A 16,002-nucleotide genomic window follows, 5' to 3' on the forward strand; every position below is an offset into this window, starting at 1 on the left:
AACACAATAATCGTTTCTGTGACAGTTACCAATAACTGTGTAATTATTTGTTACAGCTCTATTCCAGTCTAAAAATAACAATTTATGTGCTAATGAGATAAACTAAAATATCTTTATAGAATAATTTCAAAAAGTATCTCATTACTATAGAGCCAATATTATTTGTCTTTTGCTCTCAGAAGTCTTGTGGCAGATAGAGGGAGTTGAGAGGGCTGTATGTTTCTGGAACAGAACTCATATTGTGATCATTATGTGGTTGAATTTCTTCTAAAAATCTAGTGCTAATTGTTTAGCTTCTGTAAAAATATGAATATTGATCCATAACTTTTTTACCTTTTGTTTTTGCCTAAAAACAGAATAATTTAGAGTTGAGAGCTGCTTGAACAATGTAAGGAAGATTAACTCTAAATAAAAAATAATAATAATTTTAAAATTTATGAGCCCTCAACTGGTTCTATTCATGAGTAAATAGGCTTTCAATTAAAAAATCTAAATATGAAACATTAAAAAAATCTAAATATTTGTGATTGGTGCAGGAACTTAAATTCTGTTTGGATAGATTTTAAGTATGGGGAAGCTTTCTGTAGGGAGGAAACAATTGGTCTCATTCATGAAATAAACATCAATATTGAGTAGCACAGATGTACCAAAAATAATACATTTGAGAAGACAGTACCAATTAAAAAATACATAAGCACAATAAAATGTCAGGAACTCTTTTTTTGCATTTTTCCCCTAATGACTTGTGAATTTATTTGATAATCTCTTTATTCATTTCTTCAAAAATCTTTTAAAATTAGCCACTGATTTACCTATCCATTTTTGTAATCTCTTAATCAGTTTGCATGTGTCCAAGAGTAAAGTCTCCATGGCTTTTAACGAGCTTTGAGAACTGTTACTGCTTTTTTCACCAGTGAAGCGGATCTGCACAAAGCCCATAGTCAGTCTGCATTTGTATTTTTGCAAGTGATTGGAGCATTGCTCTGCTTTCATGTTTTGTTTTTGGGTAGACCTACCTAAGTCAGCTTCAGACTAATTGTCTAAGCTTCACCTGCCCTCTTGAGTGCAGACAGCATTGAACAACTTACTCCTGTGGCTAGGCTTCTCTTGAAGTATCTGAAGTTTGTAGATGAATTTCGCTTGGACATATCTTGGACAATGAAATAGTGGCAGGACTGACTGAAATGTGGATACTCAGTGTGTCTCAAAAGTTGTGGCATTTGGGGATAATTAGCTAAATATTTGCATGACCTTAGCTTTGTTTGCAGATGTTTTGACTGGCTTGAGAAATTCCTTTCTCAGCTAAAATCAACATGTTTGAAAACAAAATGTGTGGTAAACAGTTAGCTAACTGTCAATAGCACTGGGTAGCATCACAGTACTGCTGTTATTTGGATGGGCTTGCATTGTCTTTTGTTGCAAGGAAATGGCATATATGAAAGAATATTTCAAAGAACTTTGAGAAGGTTGAAACATTTGTTGACAAACTTTTTAAATTACTCTCCTGCATATGATACACACGTGGTTCTGTCTGTAATTTTTCTGAGTCCATTTGTTATCTTATAATCTTAGGGTTAAGGTATTAACACTTTGGCTGATCAAGCAACAAAACTGTGAGGAATGAAATTCAGTTTCTGAAAAAAATGCTTTGTCTGCAGCTCAGCATCCCCTTGCAGGGCTTAGTCTGTTAACAGAATGTTCACAAATATATGCAGTATACAGCAAAAATTGGGTACATCTTGAAATAACTGCTGGTGTGACTATTTCTGTCTTTTCATGAAACTCAGTTTGGTTTTCAAGACTGGTAGAGGGGGAGTCCTTTCTAAATGTACGATTTGATAATATTGAGATTCAGATTTTTTTCTTGCCTTTTTTTTTTTTTTTCCTTCACCATGTGTTCTGAGTGAAATAATCCTAAAACCCTTGCCTCATTATAGTTAAATTCTGAATTAAACTCCTGTGAGTGATAGAAAATCTAAACTTTACTCTTGATGATTTTCCAGTAAATCTGCTTATATCCATGAGAAACCATGTGCAACAAGAACTATACTGGCATGTCTTTTTCTTTCAAAACTAAAACACATATTTACCATGCCATTGTACTGTACTTTTAGTCTTTAGCCAAATTCTCTTTAACATAAACAAATGCAGTGCTTCGTTATTTTGTACCAGGCAACAATTTGATCCAACACATTCAGGAGAAACTATCATCTCATTATCTACTTATATAGTTAACTATAATGATTAAATGAAAGTGGATTCTAAACTTTGTCCCTGATCCTACCAAGACTTGACTGCATGACTAATTTGCACCACTAAGTCTCACTAATATTTAGCAGAACTCTTCAGTGTTGAACTTCCAGCTGGATATGTGCATAAACCCTAACAGAATCAGAGTCTTTTTTTTCTATGTGTGACATCTTGGTAAAAGAGCTAGCTTTAGTTCCCTGTTATTACCAATTCCTATGTAATGACATTTATTACTGCATTTTGAGGCAAGTCTCATTATCAGAAGCTGCTAGACTCCTATTTAGTTATTAGCTGGGTACAATTACAGTCGCATTAATCAGTTGTGCTTGTTCAACTAAGTTCAGATTTTCTTTTGCTGAAGAGAAGATCTGAGTTTATTACTCTAAGCAAGTACTTCAGACAATTTGAAATCATGACCTTAAATAACTGCAAGTACCTTCTCATATGCAGTTAAGAAATGCGCGGTACTTCATGAATTACAGAGAATGATTCTTGTCTTTGACTACTATTTGTACCCTTTGTAATGCTTGTTTTGTAACATCAGATCTAGTTTTTCCTGAAGCAAGATATATATTACCCAGTTTTTACATGGTGACTCAGACCACCTATTTTTTCACAACCATGTAACTTTTTAGCCACTTAGAAATTCCTCACGTGTCTCATAGTTAGACTGAAGCTTAGGGGGTGAGGAAAAAAATTTTCATCTTTATACATGAAGATGTCATGTCTTCAGCTTTGTGCCTGTTGTCTTCTTAAGCTTTAGACAAATTGTTGGCCTGACCATCTGAGACGAGCTTCCCTTAGAACTGTGGTAGTGAGCTATTCCCCTCTTCTCCGCTCAGTAGCTTCCCTGAGGAAGACTCTTTGAATTTTGAGTAGCTGATGTACATGGAATTTCCTTGTTTTAAAGGGCCTAAGGATTATCATGAAAAAGCCCTGAGTTCTACATAGTCAGGACAGAAACTCTAGTTCCCAAACTTCATTTTTTGTACTGTTCTCTGGAAATTTTTGATGATGGACAGGAGAAGCTTCCCGTGGCAAATAACAGTGGCTAACAAAGGTGTTGGCCTACTAAGGGCCAAGTTTATTTCAGTTATGAGTGTGCATGAGATTTAATACACCAATTTAGATCTCAGTTAATAAGTTAATGTGCTGTTAAGGGCTATCTAAATGGTGTTCAGCAGGTACACTAGCAATGAAGATGCTGAATGGAATGTAAAACCTAGTGGCCTAAGTTAAAGAAAGGAGAACAGTGTTTGTCCTGGCCTATGTGTTGTCTCTGAATTAAGTCTGAAAACACTGACGATTTATTGAGAAACTTGCATTTATTTAACCAAATCCAATTCAAAAAGCTTTAGATGATTGAGTGCAAAAACAGTGTACGCTGAAGGGAATCATTCCAAACTGAAAGGAGGCAAGTTGCTCAGGAACTGAGCTGATTAGATCTAAAGTGATTTAATCTATGCTGGGATGATTTCAGGGCTGATGATGAGAAAATCTTGAAATACTTAATTTTTTTGTGGATATGGAACAAACATGCTAAAGCGTCTGGATGCTGAGGCAATGGAAAAAAGTTATAAGTTGCATCATTTCTGATTTCATGTCAGTCATCTTAGATTTTGCTTTTGAGACACAGTGCTTAGTAACAAAAGTTTCTTTAGAAAATTGCTGCTGAGATAAATGGAGATCATAATGATAAAATGGTACAGGTGATAATTTAAGATGTTTTGTATTGGTGAGGAAGGAAAGAACCTTGCCTTCCTGAAAAATACATAATCCATGTTTCTTAGTAGTCCTTGTTTTTATCTGAAGAATACTCTACAGTTATTGGAAAATAAATGTTAAAGTGGTTGCTTATGTCTTCAGCAAAATAATAATATTTTTTTTCTCCACAGTAAAACCAACAGTTATTGATGTTGACATTTATGTCAACAGCATTGGACCTGTATCATCCATAAATATGGTGAGTGACTTGTTAGAAATGATTTCTATCTGGACCGCTGGTCATGGCATCGACACTAGCTGTTGAAAAAGTTAATAAATAGCACTGAAATGAGTTGTTCTGCTGGTGATTTAGTTCTGTTTTCAGCTATAGTTGCGTTTTTCAGATGCATCTTTTGTGCCTCTTCAAGAGGAGTAGGAACTTTCAAGTAGTATTATGTGCTGTGTTTGCTGTGATAAAATGCTAGTAGATGCTGACTGACAAAATGGAAAGAATGAAACTAAGGTATTATCAAGAAAATTATTGAATTACTGTTTCAAGATTTGACCAAATACAATTTCATAATGTGGAAATATATATATGAGCCTACAGTTAATATTAAACTTAAGCCTCAACTACATTTGACAAATTTGAATGTTCAAATAAATATCCATGTACAGCATATTCTAAAGCCTTATGAAGGCATCCATATTGTATACTATGTTTACATAAAATTTAGTTTCAAAGTCTTCTGGAAAGACTTAGCTAATACCAGCATGTATTGTCAGTATATTTATACAAAGTTTTACATCTCTTCAGTGGATGCTATCCGTTCATTGAACTAGCAACAACCTTCAGACTTACAGTAGAACTGTAAAGAACTTCTTTCTAGCAGTACTGCATGTGTAAAAGCAGGAGAAACTGTGGAAGAATTCATGTGATGCAGTGACAACGAACCTAGAAAAATGTTATGGTTAGTCATTTATTGTGAGCCTTTTGAACTCCAGGACATTTTCCAATTCTGCAGGAACATGTTCAGACTTAGAAAGCAAGCGGGGTGCTTTCTGAGTTTTTGTTTAACTAAAAAGGTGTGGGCTACTGTGACTACTTGTGTAACTTATGCAAGTTTGAATTCTGCACTCTATTCTTTGTAAACTTGGTTAAATTTAGGTTAATACAATTTAGAAGTGGAAGTTCAAAAGGGAGACGTGGTAATTTCTATTTTTTTTATTTTAAAGCTCTTATAACAACCTCTTCAAAACCAAGATTTGATGTTCATGGTGACATACCTGTGGGTATGATGGTGATATAAGAACTTAGTAATTCAATTGAGTGAATGTCTTCAGTGTTTGGAACAGCTGCTTCTGAGTCAGAAAGCTGGCCATGAAGCTTGCTTGTTTGTTATTGTCTGCAAATACAGGAGAATGTAATTACTGTAGTGTGCCAAACACCAGGGTGAGGGGAAGACAAAGCAAATTACTTATTGGGAGTGACCTAGCTACATATTTAAAAAAGTATAAAACATAATGGTCATTTTTCTTGAGGTGAAATAGGTGAAGCACTCATTGGTAAGCAGTGGAAATGCCTGCTTCATTCTTGCACAGATAGATATATAGCTAATTAGCTTGTTCTTTCTCGACTGCAAAATAAAATGGCTTGCCCACGGGAAGATGTGTTTGAAGATCTATTCTGCTTATATGCCTCTGTCTTCTATTTACGTAGGACTTATGAATGGATGCTTTATTCAGAGCAATTGGGACAATGGTGAGGATGCTTTCTTTTCAAAGTCCCTCTGAACAGGCTCATAAATAGCACTGTGAAGTGTGTGAAGTGTTGAAAATGAAGATAAAATAGAAATAGAGTAGAAATAGAAATAGAAATAGAAATACTGGGAGATAATAATTAAGGCAGCATTTAATGGCAACTTCTTTAAGTAGGAAGATGGAAAACAATAATAATAGAAGTAACCAGCCATTCCTGGAAGTTGACTGAGGCATAGTTAAAACATGACTAGCTTACTTGTCCCTTAACTTCAAATTTATGATATTTTATGGCACCAACATGTAAAAATGGACTGGGATGTCAATTTAAAAAGAATATTGTTTTATTTGAAAGGAGACAGTCTTTTGGGGTTAGTCACTGATTGGTGTATGGTGTAGTAGAGAGATTTCTTAGCTACACTGAAAAAACTACTTATAACCTAGTTTAAGACAGTAAATATCCAGTTGAAAGCCAAAAATATGGAACATAGGTACCTGAATTTTAAAGTACTGAAATTTGTTTAAGGCTACTTTTAAACCTATGATTAGTGTTTAACCTCTGATCATTATATATAAATACCTTAAGGGAGGGAGTGAAGAGGATGGCGGGGAGGCCTCTTTTCAGTGGTGGCCAGTGATAGGACAAAAGGGAATGGCCACAAACTGAAGAATCAAAAGTTCCACAGGAACCTAAGGATTTTTTCTTTTTTCTTCTTAGTGAAGGTGACAGAGCACTGGAATAGGTTGCCGAGAGAGGTTGGAATCTCCTTCTCTGGAGATCTTCCAAACCCACTTGGACGCGACCCTGTGTAACATGCTTTAGGTGATCCTGCATGTGCAGGGCTTGGACTGAATGATCTCTGAAGGTCCCTTCCAACCTTAACCATTCTATGATTCTCTGATTAGAAATGATCCAGCTTTCAGATAAGTGCATGGGCAGTATATCTCACTGAAACCTATTGAATCTGAACTAGCTAAGTTCTTTGAATATTACTAATATTCTCAAACTATTGTTGATGTAGGAAAATGATTGATGTAGGAAAAACCACTCAAACTTAGGAAACTTTTGTCCAAAAGTTTGTCAAAATTCCATTTCTGCTGTTCCTCAGGAGTTAGTCCAGATTTACATCAAAGAGTTTCAGATTTACAGTGAGTATTGAAAATTCCCCTCACACACCTATAAGCTGTATGATACTGTATGATACTGTCCCAGATATGTGCTATTATTTCAGCTGTTTGCTTGTACTATGCACTGGCTCTGTGATGCTTTGCTAGAAAAAAAAGCCTTATTTGTTCATTTATTAAATAAAACAGTGTTTCATATAGTCTGTAAATCATTAGAGATTGACCATACAAAATGTTGAATGGAAACAAATAAGCTGGTGATTACCTGTGGTAGAGGGAGAGGAAAGAAAGGACTGTCTTCACTGTGTCTGTTACGCATCTGAGCTGTTAGACAGAGAGCAATGTGTATGAAAATCCTGTATAGAATTTAGAATAATGTGCTGGGGAGAAAAAAGAAAAAAAGAAGGTATTCTTATCTTGAATCTATATATGCTCTTCCTTCTATATTTCTTAGAATGGCATGAACTTTTAGATTTTCTTCTCTAAATTATTATTAAAAGTTGAGCAATTCTGTCAGGGTAACTTGGCTAGATGGTAGTTGATTGAGCAAAAGGAAAGATGATTACATTGATTTCCATCTTCTCTATTTCAAGAGTGAGATCATCAATATGTACAAGGAGGACTTCCCCACTGTGTACTTCCAAACTTAGCCTTTAGCTCTGTCACATTTTTTTTTTTTTTTTAAATCTGCGGCCCTTCCGAGGGAGAATCATGTGGAACTTCTTTAGAGATCAAACTATGCAGCTATATTTCCCTATCAGTTTTCACCTGTGCTTTTCATCCTGTGAGTGAAACTGAGAAAGTAAACAGACTTTCCTTAACTATCTGTTCAATGAGCGTTGAATTGCATGTTGAAGCAAATCTTATAGACCAAACCTCTCATACATCAATAATTTTGTTGTAATTATGATTTGACTTGAATATGAATATTAATGCAAGCTGTTTCTTTGACAGTCAGGAGAAAAATTGGTACCAGACACCTACTGTGAAGATAGCCTCAAATGAATTGTATGTGAATACTTATGACCCCGTGAAAAAAGAAATCCTTGTAGCTTGAGGCTAGAAATGCCACAAGGGAAAGAAATGTTTAAGCCTTTAAGAAGGCTTTCAATCAAGAGAAAGGTTATGTTTTCTGTGCCAAGGATGGCATAGTCTACAGGAAAATATGACTGTTCCTGTGTTCCAGACTTGAAGGCTATTTGAGGGAGATTTGTGCCACTTCCCCTGAATATCCAGGAGTGATTCATTCGCTAATTGCTTTCAAAAATACTTACTTAGGAACTCTAGGTCTCAAGAAAGAGGGGAGATTGTGAGAAGTTAATGTAGGTTCTCTTTTACTAGAAGATTCATCATTATAAGATCTTTATGATGACAATAGCAATGTGTACTCTGGATAGGCAGTTGTAACTTTTCCTTTATCTGTGAAATGGAAGATTTCCTTGGGGCATAATTTGGGTAAAAGCTTGTATTAAGTACCAAGGAACAAGAATTGAGGAAGGACTAAGAAGCAGACTGAATAACAAACAGAATGATGCTAGGAGGTAGTCTCAAGTGGTAGTATTTTTGAAGAAAGTCATTTTGAGCTGTGACATGATGATATGAAATGACAGCAGTGATTGATACTAGACAGGAGTATTCTGAAATGTAGATCTCTGAAGTGTTTAAATGTCCATTCAAAATTTTTAGTCTTTTAGTAGATAAAAGCCATCCTGTGTGGAAATATCTTGGTATGTGCCTCTTACAAAAAATAATGGAACATGAGTTTAGCTAATATAAAAGAAATGTAAGCAAGCTGGGAGGTATTAGAGTAAATGAGACATAGATGAGTCAAATTAAAACTACCTGTGTGAATATCCCCTAATATCCCTTTGCCCTGTGGGTTTTTTTTTTTTATCTTTTTATAAAGTAAGTTACAGAAATCTACTATTTGCTATTTCATGCTACAATGACATTAGAGATTCTAACTGTAGGAGGCAATATTTATATTTACTTCAGGAATTTATTTCAACCATTTTTGTTATTTGAAATCATTGTTATGTCTGTAACTTTAGTTAAAATGCTTCCACTTAGGGATTTTCTAAGTGACTTTTTAAAATTTGAAAATTCAGTTGAAATTTTTTTAAAATTCACTTTCAAAATGGTGTCCAGGAAGCATATGGTTTGTGTTTCTGAAGTTCATTTCTTTTCAATAACAGCAAAAGTTTTTTCAAAGATTTCTAAATTTTAGATCTTAATGGTAGTCTGGTGTTCTACAGATTAGTCTTATTGGCTTGTAATGAAAGAATAGGAAAAGGAGAAAGACCATATCAATATACAAAGTGAGAATCCAATGTATATGATAGGGGAAAACAAATATGTTCCCCTAGAAATAATTTTGTGAGACAGAGGTGTAGCACTATGCAATTATATAGAATGTTCATTCTCAATAACATCGACGTTTGTGTGTGTGTGTGTGTATACGTATGAAATAGTCTGTCTTAACTGGGTAGCTACTGGAATCTGGGCTGTAACAAAAGCTATTGGTGACGGCAGCAGTTAATTTATCTTTATGATTTTAGCAAGTGGAACTTCATTTTAATGCAGCTGTTTTAGGTAGTGTGAGAAACAAGCTTATAAGATCTATTTCTCTGTTTGCAAGATTATGAATACTTATCATTATATGGATAAATGCTCATTTTTTTTTATTCTCAGGTAATTTGAAAACATAATCCACAAGGTGTTTCTTTTGTATGCTTCATCACTTCATACTTTTGGTGTCCACTTTCTAGCCTACATTACATATTTTTATTTCTGTATTGTTCAATTCAGGGTTGTACAATAAAACTCCTTTGCTCTCCTTTGCTCTTAAATGTATTGACAGACTTCATTGAACTTCAGTTTCCAAGCACATGATGCTTTTTCCTCTCCACTAGGCATGAGAAATGTTTTAAAGAATAATCTCAATGTTGAGATTTGTTTAAAATCTTATTCACAGTTTACAAATAAGTCTGAATTTCTTGTATATTTTTAGTCTCTAACACTATTTACTTGGCAATTAAAGCTATTATTGGAGTATCTGCAACAGTAGAAATATGACCCAGTGAATCCTTATATACTAAGGAAAAGCTAATTTAAATCCAGATTTCATCTGCTTTTACCTCATGTGCAATCTCAAATGATATGTTCCTCACAGGCTTGATTTTTGCTTCCTGAAGATAATACAAAACTCTCTTTTAGTGCAGGATATCACAGTCAATCTTAGCTCAGAGCATCATTTCCTAACTGTATCTCTCTGTCTTATCTGATCTCTGTGTAGAAAAGTTGTTTGGAGAGAAGGTGCTGTTATTGCTATTTTTGAGGCGTGATTTTTCGCCTTGGTGAGTTCAGATCATCTTTAAAGCAAAGAATGCCTCAGAATTTTTCTGTTTATTCTTGCAGGTTCTGCTAGTCTTTCTTCTTGTCCGTGAAGAGAACACTCAAATCCTGGTTTAAACATTAGCTGGAGTGTGTCTATTCATTTAGGAGGACTAAGATATTAAGATATTAATTTAGGCATTTTGCTAGATTATGATCAAGTTATTTTACTTGTTTTCTAGAATGTATTCATACATTTTCATGAGGCTTGGATCACTTGCAACAAAAAGGTGTGAGTTATAGAAAATATGTGAGCTGTAACAAACAGAAACCTGAGTGTGTTTAGGACTACTTTTCCAAAATGGAGCTTGTGAGAGGCTAATGCCAACTCACAAGTGAATGATAGAGTGCAAATGTGGAGGCTAGAAGCTAAAAAAAAAAAAAAAAGCAACAACAACCAAAAACAACACTTTGGAAGCATTTGCTTTTTATGTCCTTTAAAGCCCCACTTTACATACTTAAAATATGACCTAGTTGGTAGAGACCTAGTTGGTCTTTAGTATAAAGACCTTAGACTGTGCTTGTTTGAGGTACGGTGGGATGCAGTTGTTTATTTTCCTGCAGTGATGAATGTTTGTGATATGTAGCATGAAAACGCTTACTGCTATGATTTACTACTTCAGCAGGAAATCTAGTTTGCTTCTTGGAGGACTTATAGTTTTCTGTCACAAGTCTTGGGTAATGGACAGATCTTCTGTTGCCTGTCCTGTCTTACAAGAGTTCAAGCAGAATTTTAAATATGGATGAATTAGCCTAGTGTCTCAAAAGGAAGGTAAGAAATTGAGCAATTTAATTTCAGTAATATAGAGGTAAATGTCTTTACCTGCTCAGTGACGGACATTGGAAAAGGATATGAAGAACTGGACTGAATATCTTTCTCATACCTGAGTTGTCTTGCAGTACCCAATGAGTACCTCATTTTTGAGCAAATGGATGGGCCTTCGTACAAAGTATGAAAAGAGGCTACCCTCTAGCCTCCTGCCAGTTTTCATGCTTGATTTCTCCCATACTCTTAGGTTAATTCTTAGGCCTGTGAGTGCTAGGTTTTAGGATCTCTGTATGCGTGAACTGTGTGAGTTCCTTTAAAAAGTAAGTGATTGCCTTCTGTGTCTATTCAGTGCCTCAAAGCTTCAGTTCTTTTATTGCCAGCATTTGGGAACTCTGTAGAAAAACTGTAAGTAAATTCCTGCAGAGGATACTTTAGGATAAACTGAGAGTTTCTCTGCATAGAATCAATTTAATTTTTCAGTGACCAAGCATTTATCAAGTTTGTTTTCTAGATGAGCTTTCCATGAGTGCTTCAGGAAAGAGTAATTCCTTGTGTGCCATCCTGTTTACCGTGTTTCTGCATAATATCTAAACAGTTTAAATCATAGTTTTGAGGTTTTGGTCTTCTCATTTTTTTTTCAGTAATGAATTGACCCAACGAACAAACTGATGTTGCTGCTTGGATCCATAAATAATAGAGCAATCTTAATGACACTTTTTTGTAAAATTTCAAGGCAGGAATATGAAGTTCTGTGAATGTGGAACCAGCCATCAGGACATCCATGGAGTGATTCTAGTGGAGTTATATGTTGTTTTGTAGTTAGAAAGGAGCATTTGAGTACAGTGTGACCTCATAGGATCCCTACTTGGATAACAGAGTAGTCTACTTTTAAGGGTTTTTGTTGTTTGTAGAGAGAGAACACTATTCACTAATGTCATTAAAATTTTAGAACAATGCCCTTCAATTTTGATATTTTTTTCATTAAAAAAAAAACAGAAGAATCCATAGTTTTTTTTTTTTTAACATGAGAGACCGTCACCAGTCTAATTGGATGTAATTTCATTTACTCTCTCATTACTGGGAAATAAGGTTGAGAGAATTATGTTTCGATTTCTTTTAAGTCTTAGAATCATAGAATCATAGAATGCTTAAGGTTGGAAGGGACCTCTAGAGGTCATCTAGTCCAATCCCCTGCACACGCAGGGTCACCTAGAGCACAAGGCACAGGGTAGAATCCAGGCAGGTTTGGAAGATCTCAGAGCAGGAGACTCCACAACCTCTCTTGGCAACCTATTCCAGTGCTCTGTCACCCTCACTGTTAAGAAATATTTCCTTAAGTTCCTGTGGAACTTTTGATTCTTCAGTTTGTGGCCGTTTCCCCTTGTTCTATCAGTGGCCACCACTGAAAAGAGGCCAGCACCATCCTCCTCATTGCCTCCCTTGAGGTCCTTATAGACACTGATTAGATCTCCAGGAGCTCCACATCCCTCTTGTACTGTGGGGCCCAGAACTGGACACAGTACTCCAGATGCAGCCTCACCAGGGCAGGATCACCTCCCTCGACCTGCTGGAGACGCTCTTCTTAATGCACCCCAGGATCCCATTGGCCTTCTTGGCCACGAGGGCACACTGCTGCCTCATGGTCAACTTGTCTTCCACCATGACACCCAGGTCTTTCTCTGCAGAGCTGCTCTCCAGAAGGTCAGTCCCCAGCCTGTACTGGTGTCTGGGGTTATTCCTCCCCAGGTACAGAACCTTGCACTTGCCCTTGTTGAATTGCATGAGGTTTTTCACCACCCAGTTGTCCAGTCTGTCCAGGTCCCTCCGGATGGCAGCGCAGCCCTCAGGGGTATCAGCTACTCCTCCCAGTTTCGTGTCATCAGCAAACTTGCTGAGGGAGCACTCAGTGCCCTCATCCAGGTCATTGATGAATAAATTGAACAGGACTGGACCAAGGACTGACCCCTGGGGGACAACGCTAGCTACAGGACTCCAACTAGACTCTGCACCGCTGATCACCACCCTCTGAGCCCTGCTATCCAGCCAGTTCCTAATCCATCTCACTGTCCACTCATCTATCCCACACTTCTGTAGCTTGCCCAGGAGGATATTGTGAGGGATGGTGTCAAAAGCCTTGGTGAAGTCGAGATAGACGACATCCACCGCTCTTCCCTCATCTATCCAGCTGGTCATTCCATTATAGAAGGCTATCATGTTCGTCAAGCAAGATTTCCCCTTGTTGAATCCATGCTGACTACTCTTGAGCATCTCCTTGTCCCCCATGTGCCTGGAGACAATGGCCAGTATGAGCCGTTACATCACTTTTCCAGGGACGGAGGTGAGGCTCACTGGTCTGTAGTTGCCTGGGTCCTCCTTCTTGCCTTTTTTGAAGACTGGCGTGACATTGGCCTTCTTCCAGTCCTCCGGCACCTCCCCCGTTCTCCAGGATCTTTCAAAGATGATGGAGAGTGGCTGAGCTATGACCTCTGCCAGCTCACGCAGCACTCTGGGGTGCATCCCATCAGGGCCCATGGATTTGTGGGTATCGAGTTTCCGTAGGTGCTCTCTGACTCAATCTTCCTCTAGCCAGGGCAAGTCTTCCTCTCATCAGGCTTCTTCTGTTGTCCCTAGGGCCTGGGGCTCTAAAGGGCTGCCCTTGGTAAACACCGAAGCAAAGAAGGCATTCAGTAACTCTGCTTTTTCAGTGTTATTCGTAACCAGAGTGCCCGTCCCGTTCACCAGTGGACCCACATTTTCCCCAATCTTCCTTTTGCTGTTAATATATTTGAAGAAGTTTTTCTTGTTATTTTTAACGTCCCTTGCCAGACTGGGTTCCAAACGCGCCTTAGCTTTCCTTGTCGCATCTCTTCATTCCCTGACTACGTTCCTGTATTTCTCCCAGGGGGCCTGCCCTTTTTTCCACATTCTGTATACCGTCGCCTTCTGCTTGAGCGTTGCCACAAGCTCCTTGCTCATCCACGCAGGTCTCCTGCCCCCTCTGCCTGACTTCTTACACACAGGGATGCACTGTTGCTGAGCGTGGAGGAAGTGCCGCTTGAAAACTAACCAGCTCTCTTGGGCTCCCCTTCCTTCTAGAGCTCTAGCCCATGGGATTCTTCTGAGGAGGTCTCTGAAGAGGCTAAAGTTGGCCCTCCTGAAGTCCATCGTTGCAAGGCTATTTACAGCCCTGCCTCCTCCTCGTTGGATCCTGAACTCCACCAACTCATGGTCACTGCAGCCGAGGCTACCCTCCACCTTCACATCTCCTACAAGTCCCTCCCTGTTTGATAGCACAAGTTCCAGTAGCCCACCTCTCCTCCTCGGCTCCTCCACAACCTGTGTCAAAAAGTTATCATCAACACACTGCAGGAACCTCCAGGACTGTTTGTGCCTGGCTGTGTTGTCCTTCGAGTTGATGTCGGAATAGTTGAAGTCCCCCATGAGAACCAGGGCCTGTGATCATGAGGCAACATCCAGCTGACAACAGAAGGCCTCATCAATCTCCTCGTCCTGGTCAGGTGGCCTGTAGCAGACACTCACCACAGGGTCTCCCACATTAGCCTGCCCTTTAACCCTTACCCACAAGCTCTCAACTCGCTCATCATCCACTCCCAGGTTGAGCTCCACGCATTCCAGTTGCTGTCTCACATAAAGAGCAACTCCACCACCTCGCCTTCCCAGCCTGTCCTTCCTAAAGAGCTCATAGCCTTCCATGGCAGCGCTCCAGTCGTGTGAGCTATCCCACCACATCTCTGTGATTCCAATGAGATCATGACGCTGGGACTGCACACAGATCTCTAGTTCGTCCTGCTTATTCCCCATGCTTCGCACATTGGTGTACAGGCATTTCAGGGAAGTAACCGAGCCTGCAGGTTTCCCAGGAGGGTGAAAGAGGACCCTCTGTGATCATTTCCTATCATCACTTCCCCACCAGCATACTCCCACTGGAAGCCATCTGACCTTGGCTGCGTGGTACTGTTCACTGTGTCTGTATGACACTCCCCTTCCCCCTTCTCGTCTAGTATAAAGCCCACCTAACCAGGTTGGCCAGCCTTTTGGCAAAGAGACGTGTGCCCCTCTTGCTGAGATGGATCCCATCATTCCTCACTAGCTGGTGGTCATAAAAAAGAGTCTCATGGTCATAGAAGCCAAAACTCTGTTGCCACGCCCAGCGGCGCAGCCAGTTGTTAATCTGCCATATCCGCCTTCTCCTCCTTGAATCCATTCCCCTCCTTGACAGGATAGAGGAGAACACTACCTGGGCTCCCGTACCTTTGACGGCCATTCCTAGGGCTCTGAAGTCATGCTTGATATCCCTCAGTTTCCCTGTGGCATCTTTTGTGCCCACGTGAAACAGTACCGGTGGGTAATAGTCAGACTCCTGGACAAGCCTTGGGAGCCTTTCTGTAACATCCTTTATTTGGGCCCCTGGCAAGCAGCAGACCTCTCCGGATGAGGGGTCCGGTCTACATATCGGTGCCTCCGTGCCCTGTAGCATGGAGTCACCCACGACGATCACCTGCTGCTTCTTCCGGGTGCTCCTTTTCTCCTTAGGGGGAGCAGCCTCAGGTATGGACCTGACTGCCACTCTGTAGACAGACCCCTAGATGGGCCTTGGTTCAAGGCCTCCTCTATCTGATCCCCAAGTTCCAGGGCCTCATACCTGTTGGGTATGGTCACTGGTGGAGGTGAGGCGGGCTGTGGAAGGGTTCTCCTGACACCTCGATTAGGGACCTGTTTCCATTGTTGATCGTCCCTGGATACTGTTAATTCTGCCCCCTCTGCCCCCCCTCGGCAAGAGGGTACTGGATTTTCAGACTGAATTGGGGAGTTCTCTGAGTGGCTTTCCTGGGAAGACTGCAGAACGCAGCTCCACCAGTCTATTTCTCTTTCACATTACCTGATGGCCCTCAGCCGTTCTACCTCCTCCTTTAGCTCCACCACCAGGCTGAGCAGGTCGTCCACCTGCTCACACCTAAGGCAGTTTGTGTTGTCGCTACTCC

At 39.2% G+C, this 16,002-nt stretch overlaps 1 protein-coding gene across 1 annotated transcript in view; it reads left to right on the top strand.

Annotated features, from left to right (window-relative positions):
* Nucleotides 1-16,002, top strand: part of GABRG3 (gamma-aminobutyric acid type A receptor subunit gamma3) — a 311,230-nt gene that overhangs the window by 13,374 nt on the left and 281,854 nt on the right. The window contains exon 3 of the mRNA XM_088530388.1: nucleotides 4,146-4,213. Within this exon, the coding sequence (XP_088386514.1) occupies nucleotides 4,146-4,213 (68 nt within the window). The remainder of the gene's footprint in view (nucleotides 1-4,145; nucleotides 4,214-16,002) is intronic.

This window comes from Tinamus guttatus, unplaced genomic scaffold, assembly GCF_059628265.1.
Source record: "Tinamus guttatus ecotype Peru unplaced genomic scaffold, ASM5962826v1 Tinamus_guttatus_pri_ptg000369l, whole genome shotgun sequence".
Lineage (NCBI taxonomy): Eukaryota > Metazoa > Chordata > Aves > Tinamiformes > Tinamidae > Tinamus > Tinamus guttatus.